Below are 16,288 nucleotides of genomic sequence, written 5' to 3'. Positions count from 1 at the left end.
AACACTGTAGGATATGGATCTGTTTGCGCTTCCACTGATGTCAACAGTCTGTAGAACGTTGAATGAAGCTTCTACTGTGATGTTGAGCCGGTTGGGAGCTGTTTGAGTCAGTGGTCTGGCAGAGAGCCAGGTCCTGGTCACGCGCATTCCACATGATATCGTCTTGCGTTCCAATACTTCTACAGACACAAAGGAATTCTCCGGTTGGAACGTCATTGATTATTTATGATAACAACATCCTAAAGATTGATTCTATACTTAGTTTGACAAGTTTCTTCGACCTGTAATAACTTTTTGAAGTTTTCGTCCGACGTTCGCCTAGACCTGCGCGAGCGTTTGGCTATGTGTACTAAACGCGCTAACAAAAGTAGCTACTTGGACATAAATGATGGACATTATCGAACAAAACGAACATTTCTTGTGGGAGTCCTGGGAGTGCATTCCGACGAAGATCAGCAAAGGTAAGTGAAGATTTATAATGCTTTTTATGATCAATCAATCAATTTTATTTTATATAGCCCTTCGTACATCAGATAATATCTCGAAGTGCTGTACAGAAACCCAGCCTAAAACCCCAAACAGCTAGAATGCAGGTGTAGAAGCACGGTGGCTAGGAAAAACTCCCTAGAAAGGCCAAAACCTAGGAAGAAACCTAGAGAGGAACCAGGCTATGAGGGGTGGCCAGTCCTCTTCTGGCTGTGCCGGGTGGAGATTATAACAGAACTATGCCAAGATGTTCAAAAATGTTCATAAGTGACAAGCATGGTCAAATAATAATCATGAATAATTTTCAGTTGGCTTTTCATAGCTGATCATTAAGAGTTGAAAAACAACAGGTCTGGGACAGGTGGCGGTTCCATAACCGCAGGCAGAACAGCTGAAACTGGAATAGCAGCAAGGCCAGGCGGACTGGGGACAGCAAGGAGTCACCACGGGCGGCAGTCCCGACGCATGGTCCAGGGCCCAGGTCCTCCGAGAGAAAGAGAGAACGAGAGAATTAGAGAGAGCATACTTAAATTCACACAGGACACTGGATAAGACAGGAGAAGTATTCCAGGTATAACCAACTGACCCTAGCCCCCCGACACATAAACTACTGCAGCATAAATACTGGAGGCTGAGACAGGAGCGGTCAGGAGACACTGTGGCCCCATCCGAAGAAACCCCCGGACAGGGCCAAACAGGAAGGATATAACCCCACCCACTCTGCCAAAGCACAGCCCCCACACCACTAGGGGATATCCTCAACCACCAACTTACAATCCTGAGACAAGGCCGAGTATAGCCCACAAAGGTCTCCACCACAGCACAACCAGGGGGGGGGCGCCAACCCAGACAGGAAGTTCACTTCAGTAACTCAACCCACTCAAGTGACGCACCCCTCCTAGGGACGGCATGAAAGAGCACCAGCAAGCCAGTGACTCAGCCCCAGTAACAGGGTTAGAGGCAGAGAATCCCAGTGGAGAGAGGGGAACCGGCCCTGGAGAGACAGCAAGGGCGGTTCGTTGCTCCAGAGCCTTTCCGTTCACCTTCACACTCCTGGGCCAGACTACACTCAATCATATGACCTACTGAAGAGATAAGTCTTCAGTAAAGACTTAAAGGTTGAGACTGAGTCTGCGTCTCTCACATGGGTAGGCAGACTGTTCCATAAAAATGGAGCTCTATAGGAGAAAGCCCTGCCTCCAGCTGTTTGCTTAGAAATTTTAGGGACAATTAGGAGGCCTGCGTCTTGTGACCGTAGCGTACGTGTAGGTATGTACGGCAGGACCAACTCGGAAAGATAGGTAGGAGCAAGCCCATGTAACGCTTTAAAGGTTAACAGTAAAACCTTGAAATCAGCCCTTGCCTTAACGGGAAGCCAGTGTAGGGAAGCTAGCACTGGAGTAATATGATCAAATTTCTTGGTTCTAGTCAGGATTCTAGCAGCCGTATTTAGCACTAACTGAAGTTTATTTAGTGCTTTATCCGGGTAGCCGGAAAGTAGAGCATTGCAGTAGTCTAACCTAGAAGTAACAAATGCATGGATTAATTTTTCTGCATCATTTTTGGACAGAAAATTTCTGATTTTTGCAATGTTACGTAGATGGAAAAAAGCTGTCCTTGAAACAGTCTTGATATGTTCGTCAAAAGAGAGATCAGGGTCAAGAGTAACGCCGAGGTCCTTCACAGTTTTATTTGAGACGACTTTACAACCATCAAGATGAATTGTCAGATTTAACAGAAGATCTCTTTGTTTCTTGGGACCTAGAACAAGCATCTCTGTTTTGTCCGAGTTTAAAAGTAGAAAGTTTTCAGCCATCCACTTCCTTATGTCTGAAACACAGGCTTCTAGCGAGGGCAATTTTGGGGCTTCACCATGTTTCATTGAAATGTACAGCTGTGTGTCATCTGCATAGCAGTGAAAGTTAACATTATGTTTTCGAATAACATCCCCAAGAGGTAAAATATATAGTGAAAACAATAGTGGTCCTAAAACGGAACCTTGAGGAACACCGAAATGTACAGTTGATTTGTCAGAGGACAGACCATTCACAGTGACAAACTGATATCTTTCCGACAGGTAAGATCTAAACCAGGCCAGAACTTGTCCGTGTAGACCAATTTGGGTTTCCAGTCTCTCCAAAAGAATGTGGTGATCGATGGTGTCAAAGGCAGCACTAAGGTCTAGTAGCACGAGGACAGATGCAGAGCCTCGGTCTGACGCCATTAAAAGGTCATTTACCACCTTCACAAGTGCAGTCTCAGTGCTATGATGGGGTCTAAAACCAGACTGAAGCATTTCGTTGCTGACAACTTTACGTTTTTTGTTTTGTTTCTGTTTTTAATTACCGTTTTATATTTTTAGTTTTTCCATCGCAACTTTTTTCCCTCATTCAACCTTTTCACTCCGGACGTTTTATCTGGACATGGTTCGTCAACACCTTCAACAGCCGAAGCTAAGTAGTAACATTAACATGATGTCTTCTAATTGCAGTCGCTGTACTCATAATATACAGGAGAACGATCGCCTTACGGCGAAAATAGCTGTGCTGCAAGCCCAGCTTCAGACGCAATCGTTAGGCAAGGGTATTTTCAGTGTAGGAAAGGAAGAAACAGCGTCTGTGCCACCAGTAAGTACAGATAGTAACGTTAGTATAAATCCCCCCGCACAGTCCCCGCAGCCGGACAACTTTCTCATGGCTTCTGGAGGGAAATGCTGTTGGAATGCTCAACCGGTGTCGCTCATTCAGCCGACAGAAACTTTCAACCGGTTTTCCCCATTATGTAGCGAGTCGGAGTCTGAGTCTGAGTCTTCTCTTGTCTCTACTCCTCCCGTTACGGGGTCTGAGACGCCGAAGGCTCCCACCGTTAGCTCTGACAAATTGAAAACCCTAGTCATTGGCGACTCCATTACCCGCAGTATTAGACTTAAAACGAATCACCCAGCGATCATACACTGTTTACCAGGGGGCAGGGCTACCGACGTTAAGGCTAATCTTAAGATGGTGCTGGCTAAAGCTAAATCTGGCGAGTGTAGAGAGTATAGAGAGATTGTTATCCACGTCGGCACCAACGATGTTAGGATGAAACAGTCAGAGGTCACCAAGTGCAACATAGCTTCAGCGTGTAAATCAGCTAGAAAGATGTGTCGGCATCGAGTAATTGTCTCTGGCCCCCTCCCAGTTAGGGGGAGTGACGAGCTCTACAGCAGAGTCTCAGCACTCAATCGCTGGTTGAAAACTGTTTTCTGCCCCTCCCAAAAGATAGAATTTGTAGATAATTGGCCCTCTTTCTGGGACTCACCCACAAACAGGACCAAGCCTGACCTGCTAAGGAGTGACGGACTCCATCCTACCTGGAGGGGTGCTCTCATCTTATCTACCAACATAGATAGGGCTCTAACTCCTTTAGCCCCACAATGAAATAGGGTGCAGGCCAGGCAGCAGGCTGTTAGCCAACCTGCCAGCTTAGTGGAGTCTGCCAATAGCACAGTCAGTGTAGTCAGCTCAGCCATACCCATTGAGACTGTGTCTGTGCCTCGACCTAGGTTGGGCAAAACTAAACATGGCGGTGTTCGCCTTAGCAATCTTATTAGGATAAAGACCTCCTCCATTCCTGCCATTATTGAAAGAGATCGTGATACCTCACATCTCAAAATAGGGTTACTTAATGTTAGATCCCTCACTTCAAAGGCAGTCATAGTCAATGAACTAATCACTGATCATAATCTTGATGTGATTGGCCTGACTGAAACATGGCTTAAGCCTGATGAATTTACTGTGTTAAATGAGGCCTCACCTCCTGGTTACACTAGTGACCATATCCCCCGTGCATCCCGCAAAGGCGGAGGTGTTGCTAACATCTACGATAGCAAATTTCAATTTACAAAAAAAAAAATGGCGTTTTCGTCTTTTGAGCTTCTAGTCATGAAATCTATGCAGCCTACTCAATCACTTTTTATAGCTACTGTTTACAGGCCTCCTGGGCCATATACAGCGTTCCTCTCTGAGTTTCCTGAATTCCTATCAGACCTTGTAGTCATAGCAGATCATATTCTAATTTTTGGTGATTTTAATATTCACATGGAGAAGTCCACAGACCCACTCCAAAAGTCTTTCGGAGCCATCATCGACTCAGTGGGTTTTGTCCAACATGTCTCTGGACCTACTCACTGCCACAGTCATACTCTGGACCTAGTTTTGTCCCATGGAATAAATGTTGTAGATCTTAATGTTTTTCCACATAATCCTGGACTATCGGACCACCATTTTATTACGTTTGCAATCGCAACAAATAATCTGCTCAGACCCCAACCAAGGAGCATCAAAAGTCGTGCTATAAATTCTCAGACAACACAAAAATTCCTTGATGCCCTTCCAGACTCCTTCTGCCTACCCAAGGACGTCAGAGGACAAAAATCAGTTAACCACTTAACTGAGGAACTCAATTTAACCTTGCGCAATACCCTAGATGCAGTTGCACCCCTAAAAACGAAAAACATTTGTCATAAGAAACTAGCTCCCTGGTATACAGAAAATACCCGAGCTTTGAAGCAAGCTTCCAGGAAATTGGAACGGAAATGGCGCCACACAAAACTGGAAGTCTTCCGACTAGCTTGGAAAGACAGTACCGTGCAGTACCGAAGAGCCCTCACTGCTGCTCGATCATCCTACTTTTCCAACTTAATCGAGGAAAATAAGAACAATCCAAAATTTCTTTTTGATACTGTTGCAAAGCTAACTAAAAAGCAGCATTCCCCAAGAGAGGATGGCTTTCACTTCAGCAGTAATAAATTCATGAACTTCTTTGAGGAAAAGATCATGACCATTAGAAAGCAAATTACGGACTCCTTTTTGAATCTGCGTATTCCTCCAGGGCTTAGCTGTCCTGGATCTGCACAGCTCTGCGAGGGCCTGGGATCGGGAGAGACACTTAAGTGTTTTAGTACTATATCTCTTGACACAATGATGAAAATAATCATGGCCTCTAAACCTTCAAGCTGCATACTGGATCCTATTCCTACTAAACTGCTGAAGGAGCTGCTTCCTGTGCTTGGCCCTCCTATGTTGAACATAATAAACAGCTCTCTATCCACCGGATGTGTACCAAACTCACTAAAAGTGGCAGTGATAAAGCCTCTCTTGAAAAAGCCAAACCTTGACCCGGAAAATATAAAAAACTATCGGCCTATATCGAATCTTCCATTCCTCTCAAAATTTTAGAAAAAGCTGTTGCGCAGCAACTCACTGCCTTTCTGAAGACAAACAATGTATACGAAATGCTTGAGTATGAGTTTTGTTGACTGCACAATTTGGCGGGTAACTGTATGGCTTCCTTTTGTGGCTGAACGCTGTTCTCATATTATTGAATGTTGTGCTTTTGCCGTAAAGCTTTTTGAAATCTGACACAGCGGTTGCATTAACTTATGGCTGCAATCCCGTTAACGGGATGATTTGACAACAGCCAGTGAAAGTGCAGGGCGCAAAATTCAAATAGAAATCTCATAATTAAAATTCCTCAAACACATACATGTATCTTATTTTAAAGGTAATCTTGTTAATCCCACCAAAGTGTCCAATTTCAAATAGGCTTTTTCAAAAGCACCACACGATTATGTTAGGTCACTGCAAAATCACAGAAAAACAGCTATTTTTCCAGCCAAAGACAGGAGTCACAAAAAGCAGAAATAGAGATAAAATGAATCACTAACCTTTGATCTTCATCAGATGACACTCATAGGACTTCATGTTACACAATACATATGTTTCGTTCGATTAAGTTCATATTTATATCCAAAAACCTCAGTTTACATTGGCGCCATGTTCAGAAATGCCTCAAATATCCGGAGAAATTGCAGAGAGCCACGTCAAATAACATAAATACTCATCATAAACTTTGATGAAAGATACATGTTTTACATAGAATTAAAGATACACTTGTTCTTAAAATCAATCCTCAGGTTGTTTTTGTCATAAATAACCAAAAATATTTCAACCGGACAATAGCTTCGTCAATAGAAAAGGAGAAACAAGAAAGGCGCTCTCCCGATCACGCGCTGGACTCATGTCTGGAAATGTCCACTGTCCACTCATTGAAAGTGCTGTATCTCCCTCGTTTTTCAGAGTAAAAGCCTGAAACAATGGCTAAAGACTGGCCACGTGTAGGAGAAGCCATAGAGATTGTGAACTGGGTCCTAAGTCTTTGTATGGTGGATAGGCTTTCAATGGAAAAACATCCTTTCAAAATAATAGTACTTCCTGGATGGATTTTCCTTAGGTTTTTGCCTGCCATATCAGTTCTGTTATACTCAGACATTATTTTAACAGTTTTGGAAACTTTAGTGTTCTCTATCCAAATCTACCAATTATATGCATATCCTAGCTTCTGGGCCTGAGTAGCAGGCAGTTTACTTTGGGCACGCTTTTCATCCAAAAATCCAAATGCTGCCCCCTACCCTAGTGAAGTTAAGTGAGAGACTTTGTTATTTCTACAAACAATTAATCTTGATTTGATTTTTAAGAATTGCAATAATGAAGCTGATCAACAACCACCCATCATTGATTGTTTGATAACCCAACCTTACAGAAGGAATCATGGGTCTTTTTCTATATAGCTGACACTAAAAATGCTTAGTCATGGCTGATTCCACCCCTTCCCTGCAGCTCGGTGCGTCACAAGCTATCTTGTGCGTTTTCGTGTTTCTCAGACGCCAAGATGATTTAGAAACAACGAGGGGTTTGTTTTACTCCTCCAGGCTATCTCTAGCTCGGGTCCCGAACACCAACTCATTCTATGGAATGCAGGCTGTAGGTTTAATCACCAAGCCGTCACAAATCAATTGCTAGCGCCAAGCGCCAGAGGCCCAACTCACTCACACAGATGAGAGTACTGAAAAACCTGATTTTGATGCATTAACAGTATTATAACATAATCTTGTAATTTTTCTACCATAGTGTTCAGTTAAATACATTGCATCTACATGTTTCATATCAAGAATGAGATGGTGGTCGTCCCCCCCCCCCCCCCCCATCTCATTCTTGATATAAAACATGTGCTAGCAATTGATTTGTGACGGCTTGGTGATTAAACCTACAGCCTGCATTCCATAGAATGAGTTGGTGGTCCCCCCCCCCCCATCAGTTCATTTGAACAAGAAAAACAAAATGAACACTTGTTTTTAATACAAAATCATTTTTAATAGTCTGTAAAAAAAATGTTGTACAAAAGCGTTGTCCTTTTACATTTTGTAAATGAACGAATCGCTTCTCATGTCGTTTAGCTCCCAGGAGTCTTTTAGTTGGATGTTGTCCACATTAATGAAGTTTCTACAATCCCCTGTTGTGGTGTTAAGGCCTCTTGATATTGCCATTAAAAACAATCTGTTAGTCAAATGGTTTCTGTCTTTTTGTGTTGAATCGGTATATAACATGGTGCTGTCTCAAATGTACACCCCTTTTTTTCCCTTGTACAGTGCTCTACTTTTGACCAGGGCCTTATGGGCTGTCTAATCACACCTTCTAGTTTTGCAGTTCAGTCAAAACAACAAACAAAAATACGTTACAAAAAAATGGCTCAACCAGCAGAAATTCCCTCATTTGCCCCAAATGTTCTTCAATTCAAAACAGTAAAAAAACGTTTTTGTTTGGTTCAGTGCTGCTCAACAGACGTAACAGTGGAATGTCTTGAGGACACAACTATGAACGTGAGGCACGTTTCAGATGGAAATATGCTATGTATTCTGAACAAAAAATATATAAATGCAAAGATGTCAAATGATTCTACTATGTTTTATATATGGAAATCAGTCAATTGAAATAAGTTCGACTTAATCTATGGATTTCACATGACTTGGCAGGGGTCCAGCCATGGATGGGCCTTGAAGGCATAAACCCACCCACTGGGGTGCCAGGCACACCCACGTGGGAAACTAGGCCCAGCCAATCAGAATGAGTTTTTCTCCCACAAAAGAGCTTTTATTTCAGACAGAAATACTCCGGCATACGGAACATTTCTGGGATCTTTTATTTCAGCTCATGAAACATGAGACCAACACCTTTTACATGTTGCAATTTATCTTTTTTGGGTCGGTATAGAAAAGAGCAGCTAGAATCACGTCAGCTCTATAGATGGAATTTACTGAACAAGCCTTGGACCAATCAAATCCCTCTTGGTATAACAAGCCTTGGACCAATCAAATCCCTCTGTTGGTATAACAAGCCTTGGATCGATCAATTCCCCCCCTGTTGGTATAACAAGCCTTGGATCGATCAGTACCCCCCCTGTTGGTATAACAAGCCTTGGATCGATCAGTACCCCCCCTGTTGGTATAACAAGCCTTGGATCGATCAGTACCCCCTCCTGTTGGTATAACAAGCTTTGGATCGATCAATACCCCCCCTGTTGGTATAACATGCCTTGGATCGATCAGTACCCCCCCTGTTGGTATAACATGCCTTGGATCGATCAGTACCCCCCCTGTTGGTATAACAAGCCATGGATCGATCAATTCCCCCCCTGTTGGTATAACAAGCCTTGGATCGATCAATTCCCCCCCCCCTGTTGGTATAAAAAGCCTTGGATCGATCAATTCCTCCTGTTGGTATCACTATGAACTACTGAATTATCGCGTTGCCTAGCAGCACTGTAGTATAAACAATATTACTGCATACCAGATTTCACATTTTGTTCAATACAGTGGAACTGTGTGTGATTTTAAAAACCCTGAACTACCAAAAGGTGAATTTCCCCCAATTCTCTTAAATGGTTTCCGGAGTAAAAGTTTACACACAGAAAATGCATTGCTTTGACTTTCACATATTCAGGGCTCTCAGTTTAGAGGTCAATAGAGTACTGGTAGACATATTATAAAGACAAACATCTCAATTAAAAACAGTATTGAAAATGTGTAACACTACCCCACATGAATGATAGATTGTCAAGTGTACAAGCCAAACAGTGACTGCTTTTACGTTGTTTTTTTACCCCACATTTGTGTCTTAAGTAATTATTCAGCCTTGAACATACAGGATAAACATAAACAGCCTAATTCAGAGTAATATACAGTTGAAGTCTGAAGTTTACATACACTTAGGTTGGAGTCATTAAAACTCGTTTTTCAACCACTCCACAAATGTCTCGTTAACAAACTAAAGTTTTGGCAAGTCGGTTAGGACATCTACTTTGTGCATGACATCATTTTTCCAACAATTGTTTACAGTCAGATTATTTCACTTATAATTCACTGTATCATAATTCCAGTGGGTCAGAAGTTTACATATACTAAGTTGACCGTGCCGTTAAACAGCTTGGAAAATTCCAGATAATTATGTCTTGGCTTTAGAAGCTTCTGATAGGCTAATTGACATCATTTGAGTCAATTGGAGGTGTACCTGTGGACGTATTTCAAGGCCTACCTTCAAACTCAAACTCATGCTTGACATCATGTGAAAATGAAAAGAAATCAGCCAAGACCTCAGGAGAAAATTTGTAGACCTCCACAAGTCAAAGTGTAAATCAATCCCAGAACAACAGCAAAGGACCATGTGAAGATGCTGGAGGAAACAGGTACATAAGTATCTATATTCACAGTAAAACGAGTCCTATATCGACATAACCTGAAAGGTCGCTCAGCAAGGAAGAAGCCACTGCTCCAAAACCACCATAAAAAAAACAGACTACGGTTTCTAACTGCACATGGGGACAAAGATCGTAGTTTTTGGAGAAATGTCCTCTGGTCTGATGAAACAAAAATAGAACTGTTTGGCCATAATGACCATCGTTATGTTTGGAAAAGAAAGGGGGAGGCTTGCAAGCCGAAGAACACCATCCCAACCGTGAGGCACGGGGGAGGCAGCATCATGTTGTGGGGGTGCTTTGTTGCAGGAGGGACTGGAGCACTTCACAAAATAGATGGCATCATGAGGCAGGAAAATTATGTGGATATATTGAAGCGACATCAGTCAGGAAGTTAAAGCTTGGTCGCAAATGGGTCTTCCAAATGGACAATGACCCCAAGCATACTTCCAAAGTTGTGGCAAAATGGCTTAAGGACAACAAAGTCAAGGTATTGGAGTGGCCATCACAAAGCCCTGACCTCAATCTCATAGAAAATTTGTGGGCAGAACTGAAAAAGTGTGTACGAGCAAGGAGGCGTACAAACCTGACTCAGTTACACCATCTCTGTCAGGAGGAATGGGCCAAAATTCACCCAACTTATTGTGGGAAGCTTGTGGAAGGCTACCCGAAACGTTTGACCCAAGTTAAACAATTTTAAGGCAATGCTACCAAATACTAATTGAGTGTATGTAAACTTCTGACCCACTGGGAATGTGATGAAAGAAATAAAAGCTGAAATAAATCATTCTCTCTACTATTATTCTGACATTTCACATTCTTAAAATAAAGTGGTGATCCTAACTGACCTAAAACAGGGAATTTTTACTAGAATTAAATGTCAGGAATTGTAAAAAAAAAAAAAAAAAAATGAGTTTAAATGTATTTGGCTAAGGTTGTATGTAAACTTCCTACTTCAACTGTATAAAGCTGATGATTCTCCTAGTTTTTGGTCCAAGGCTGGTAGACGATGCAGGTGAGCTCCGGTCCGTCTCTGGTGCCGGGCGTGTGCCAAATGGCATCCTATTACTTATGTAGTACACTAGTTTTGATAGGGAATAAGGGTGTCATTTTGGACGTACTTGGAGACCTGTAGACCTCTCACTACACTACAGAACCCTCACGCAGAAACCCTCTCCTCTTATTGCTTGCTTGTTAAGAAGTTTGGGATCTGTTCTCATCTTTTAACCAAAAGAAAAGACATTCAAATCACAGTTAGAATCCAGCGTGAATGAAAAAACGTCCATTTTTCTTTTTCTCGAAAAGCAGGACTATCTTTCACACCCTGCGTCAGATCTCTTCTCTTTTCGCTGTGACTCTTGACAGGCTCCTGTGTGAATGTATGGGATACATTCAGAGATGCAAAGTTGCCATTTTTGCTGGTGTATTCAGGGGTGTATTCATTAGTGCACACCACAGCAAAACGTTTTGTTTTTTTGCAACAGAAAACATTTTGCAACCGAAACAAGAGGTTCTATTGGACAGAAGTCAGGTAGGTGTTTCCCCTCCCGTGTTTTGCTTCCGCTTGTTCGTAGTGAATACACCCCAGATGAACATAAGTTTCTTTGGGGTTCGACAGTCTGTCCGTTTGGGGTTAAACCGTTATGTTGAAAGAAAGAATCATCAGGTCATTCACAATGTTCCTAAAAACACTGACTCACTCAAACTCACCATCTACCCCCAGGCACAGAGATTCACACGAAGACAACTTTCCTGCTCTTCAGAAACCCAATAATCACATTTTAAAACAGTTGGCACAGATTATTGAAATAATACACTGTATAGGATTTTCTTAGTAATATATAAAGCAAAAAATAATAATAATTCACATTTGAACATATTTTTTTTTTTTTTAAACAAAAGTATAAAATGAATAATCTCAGTCTGTTGCTCTGTTTCTCACTGTTACTTATAAATATGATGACGGTTCGGTTACACCTGGCGTCGTGATCCTCAAACTACCACTGACACGGTATATCTCCTACTGAATTAGATTTAATCTCACATGTACATCAAATGAAGTATCTAGAAGATAATGCTTGGTGTAAATTTCTCTGCATTTCCTGTTGTTTTTTTGTGCCTAGTCTACCCCTCGTCCTCCTAGCTTGGTTAAACCAGAACGTTTTGAAACAAGCTGAGATCTTTCCCCTCCAGGTGTCCCTCTCAGGAGTCTCTAGTCTAGAGGTTTCCTTGTAGGATGCTAGTGATGGTCTGGTCCAGTAGGGAGGCGGGGCCTGCAGCCGGGCATGCCCCCTGGATCCGGGGCTGGACTGCAGCCGTGGGACCCTGCAGGCGCTGCAGTTCCAGGATGCTGTCGATGGCACTCTGCAGGTGTTCACTGAGGGTGTTGTCCTCTGGCAGGGGGGGTTGGGGACTAGGACTAGCCTCGGGCCTGTAGCTGGTCTGGGAAAGAGACTGGGGCCTGTAGCTAGTTTGGGAAAGAGGCTGGGGTCTGTCGCTGGTCTGGGGAAGAGGCTGGGGCCTGTCGCTGGTCTGGGGAAGAGGCTGGGGCCTGTCGCTGGTCTGGGGAAAAGGCTGGGGCCTGTCGCTGGTCTGGGGAAAAGGCTGGGGCCTGTCGCTGGTCTGTGGAAAAGGCTGGGGCCTGTCGCTGGTCTGGGGAAAAGGCTGGGGCCTGTCGCTGGTCTGGGGAAAAGGCTGGGGCCTGTCGCTGGTCTGGGGAAAAGGCTGGGGCCTGTAGCTGGTCTGGGGAAGAGGCTGGGGCCTGTCGCTGGTCTGTGGAAAAGGCTGGGGCCTGTAGCTGATCTGTGGAAAAGGCTGGGGCCTGTCGCTGGTCTGGGGAAAAGGCTGGGGCCTGTCGCTGGTCTGGGGAAGAGGCTGGGGCCTGTCGCTGGTCTGGGGAAGAGGCTGGGGCCTGTACTGGGGCCTGTAGCTGGTCTGGGGAAGAGGCTGGGGCCTGTCGCTGGTCTGGGGAAAAGGCTGGGGCCTGTAGCTGTGCCTGTCCGCCTGGGATGGGAGGTCCGGAAGCGTGGGCCTGAAGCGTTTCAGTTTGGGGGTACTCATCTCTCCAGGGTCTGGAGAGGGAGGCTCTAGACAGGCAGTCTGTGGGTCTAAGCTCGGCATAGTAAGGGAGTTTGGGGAACGTATATATTGTGAACCCAGTGCTGCTGTCTGAATCTGTACTACAGATTCCCTGCTGTCACTATGGTGACCGTGTGGGATGTCCTCTACTGCTTTGGAGGGCAGGGCTCCGTTCGACATCTCATCGATTGGATGGCAGGAGGTCCTATGGGAGGAGCCCTGCTCAGTCAGATCACCACTCCCATTGATCAGTTGGCCGGTGTGGTACCGCTTGTGGCCAGAGGGGGCGGTAGCGTGCACGGTGTCACAGGCTGAGTTGTGAACCACCATCCTGGATCCAGCCTTGTGTTTGATGGTGAGCCTAAGGCCTCCGCGGCTGGTGGAGTGGTAGGTCCTGAGTCCCGGGGGTCGGTCGGAGAGTCTGGTCCAAGCCGGGGGGGAGGGGGGGCTACCAGACCGATCCAGCCCCACACGGGATGACCTGGAGCTGGAGGACTCAGATGCATGCAGGGTCATCAGGAAGGACTCTGTGGAAGATCAAAGCATGAAGGTACAAGGGGAGACACGCCGGTGCATTTACATAACACTGACTGACTGTGTTCACGGAAGACCTCATTTAACTTCAAAGAAAGACTGCACCAACATTAAAGGTTTCTGGTTAAACATCACAGTGCTTCACTTTTAGCCCAGTAGATAGGTCCCCTGTACACCAGTAGGTACACTACACCTGTACCTGTACACCTGTAGGTACACTACACCTGTACACCTGTAGGTACACTACACCTGTAGGTACACTACACCTGTACACCTGTAGGTACACTACACCTGTAGGTACACTACACCTGTACACCTGTAGGTACACTACACCTGTAGGTACACTACACCTGTACACCTGTAGGTACACTACACCTGTACACCTGTAGGTACACTACACCTGTACACCTGTAGGTACACTACACCTGTAGGTACACTACACCTGTACACCTGTAGGTACACTACACCTGTACACCTGTAGGTACACTACACCTGTACACCTGTAGGTACACTACACCTGTACCTGTGTACCTATACCTGTACGCACACTACATGACCAAAAGTATGTGGACACCTGTTCGTTGAACATCTCATTCCAAAATCATGGGCATTAATATTGAATTGGTCCCCCCCTTTGCTGCTATAACAGCCTCCACTCTTCTGGGAAAGCTTCCTCTAGATTATGGAACATTGCTGTGGGGACTTGCTTCCATTCAGCCACAAGAGCATTAGTGAGGTCGGGCACTGATGTTGGGTGATTAGGCCTGGCTCACAGTCGGCGTTCCAATTCATCCTAAAGGTGTGCAATGGGGTTGAGGTCAGGGCTCTGTGCGGGCCAGTCAAGTTCTTCCACACCGATCTCAATAAACAAATTCTGTATGGACCTCGCTTTGTGCACAGGGGCATTATCACACTGAAACAGGAAAGGGCCATCCCCAAACTGTTGCCACAAAGTTGGAAGCACGGAATTGTCTAGAATGTCATTATATGCTGTAGCGTTAAGATTTCCCTTCACTGGAACTAAGGGGCCCGAACCATGAAAAACAGCCCCAGACCATTATTTCCCTCCACCAAACTTTACAGTTGCCATTATGCATTGGGGCAGGTAGTGTTCTTTTGGCATCCACTAAACCCCGTTCTGTGAGCTTGTGTGGCCCACCACTTTGCGGCTAAGCCGTTGTTGCTCCTAGACGTTTCCACTTCAGCTCTATCAGAGCAGACATTTGAAGAACTGACTTGTTGTAAAGTCACTGAGCTCTTCAGAAAGTCACTGAGCTCTTCAGTAAGGGCCATTCTACTGCCAGTGTTTGTCCATGGAGATTGCATGGATGTCTGCTCGATTTTAAACACAGCAACAGGTGTAGCTGAAATAGCCAGATCCACTGATTTGAAGGGGTGTCCACATACTGCTGTATATATATATATATATATATATATAGTGCATCTCCACTCCCCCACGGCACTAACCTGGGTCTCTACGGGCCCTGTGCCGGTCCTCCCCCAGGGAAAACCTCTCTGATTGGAGGAACAGACGATCCAGCATCACCATCTCTGCCGACGGCATCACCTGCTGTTGATATTGATAAATGGGGGACATTGGTACATACAGTGTGTGTGATACAGTGCTTTCTGTAATTATTGGGACATTGAAGTATGTTTTCTTTTTTTGGATATAAAACTCCAAAATGTTGTATTTGAAATGAACCAATGACTAGAAAGTTAAAGTGCAGACCGTCAGATTTAATGTGAGAGTATTTTCATCCATATCAAGTGAACAGTTTAGAAATTATAGCACTTTTTGTACATAGTTTCCCCCCCCATTTTTGGGGACCAAAAGTATTGGGCCAAATTCACTTACACGTGTATTAAAATAGTATTTGTGATATTTGTGCGTCTAACTTTCTCACTCACCATTATTCACGATTCATTCAGGCTTATCTGTAATTATGGTAGCATCTACATTAATGTAGAAGTGTTAATGTAGAAGTGTTATTCTTATCTAAAATAAAAGTCACTACAAAATGACACAATACATTATTTACCGTTCATTTCTATTGGGAACAAAATAAATCGGAAACGCAACCAAAACACATCTACTTATAAAGTCTGCGTCACCAGCTTTGTATTGTCCGTGTATCAGTGAAAATTCACATCGTGTTTCCGAATAGCATCACCAAGCAGTAGCATATAAAATTGAAAACAGTAGCGGTCCTAGAACTGACCCTTGAGGAACTCCAAAACTTAAAAGCAAAATACAGAAGAAAACAAATGATAACTTTTTAGCAAAGACAGTTGCGATATGATTTAAGAGGGGGGGGGGGGGGGAATGGGAAATATAGACGTGTGAGAGCAGTGTCATACCAGTGCCTCCCCCAGCAGTAGCTGTCTGTATTTGTTGAGCATGTCCTTGGTGCGTTTCAGTAGAAACCCTGACACAGTGTCAAACTGCTTGTCCACTGGAGAGAGAGAGAGGGGGACACGTCAATAATCACAGATACAGAGACTGATAATGGCATCAAGCCCCCGCCTTTACTACATTCTTAGAAAAAAAGTTATATCTACAACATCATAGGGTTGCTCAGCTGTCCCCATGGGATAACTTTTTTAAGAACCATTTTGG

The 16,288-nt window shown here is 44.1% G+C and overlaps 1 protein-coding gene across 3 annotated transcripts in view; it reads right to left on the bottom strand.

Moving 5' to 3' along the window:
• Nucleotides 1-7,654: 7,654 nt before the first annotated feature.
• Nucleotides 7,655-16,288, bottom strand: part of si:ch211-168d23.3 (BRD4-interacting chromatin-remodeling complex-associated protein) — a 38,638-nt gene continuing 30,004 nt past the window's right edge. For 2 of the 3 annotated variants that reach the window (XM_055865612.1, XM_055865614.1), the window contains exons 13-15: nucleotides 16,030-16,124; nucleotides 15,136-15,238; nucleotides 7,655-13,661 (exon numbers count right to left, since the gene is read on the bottom strand). In XM_055865612.1, coding sequence (XP_055721587.1) covers nucleotides 12,274-13,661; nucleotides 15,136-15,238; nucleotides 16,030-16,124 — 1,586 coding nt within the window. In that variant the 3' untranslated portion in view covers nucleotides 7,655-12,273. The remainder of the gene's footprint in view (nucleotides 13,662-15,135; nucleotides 15,239-16,029; nucleotides 16,125-16,288) is intronic. The other variant, XM_055865613.1, reaches the window with a different exon arrangement.

The sequence above is a fragment of the Salvelinus fontinalis genome, chromosome 16, assembly GCF_029448725.1.
Source record: "Salvelinus fontinalis isolate EN_2023a chromosome 16, ASM2944872v1, whole genome shotgun sequence".
In the NCBI taxonomy this organism is placed as follows: domain Eukaryota; kingdom Metazoa; phylum Chordata; class Actinopteri; order Salmoniformes; family Salmonidae; genus Salvelinus; species Salvelinus fontinalis.
This window is presented reverse-complemented; position numbering and strand designations above follow the sequence as displayed.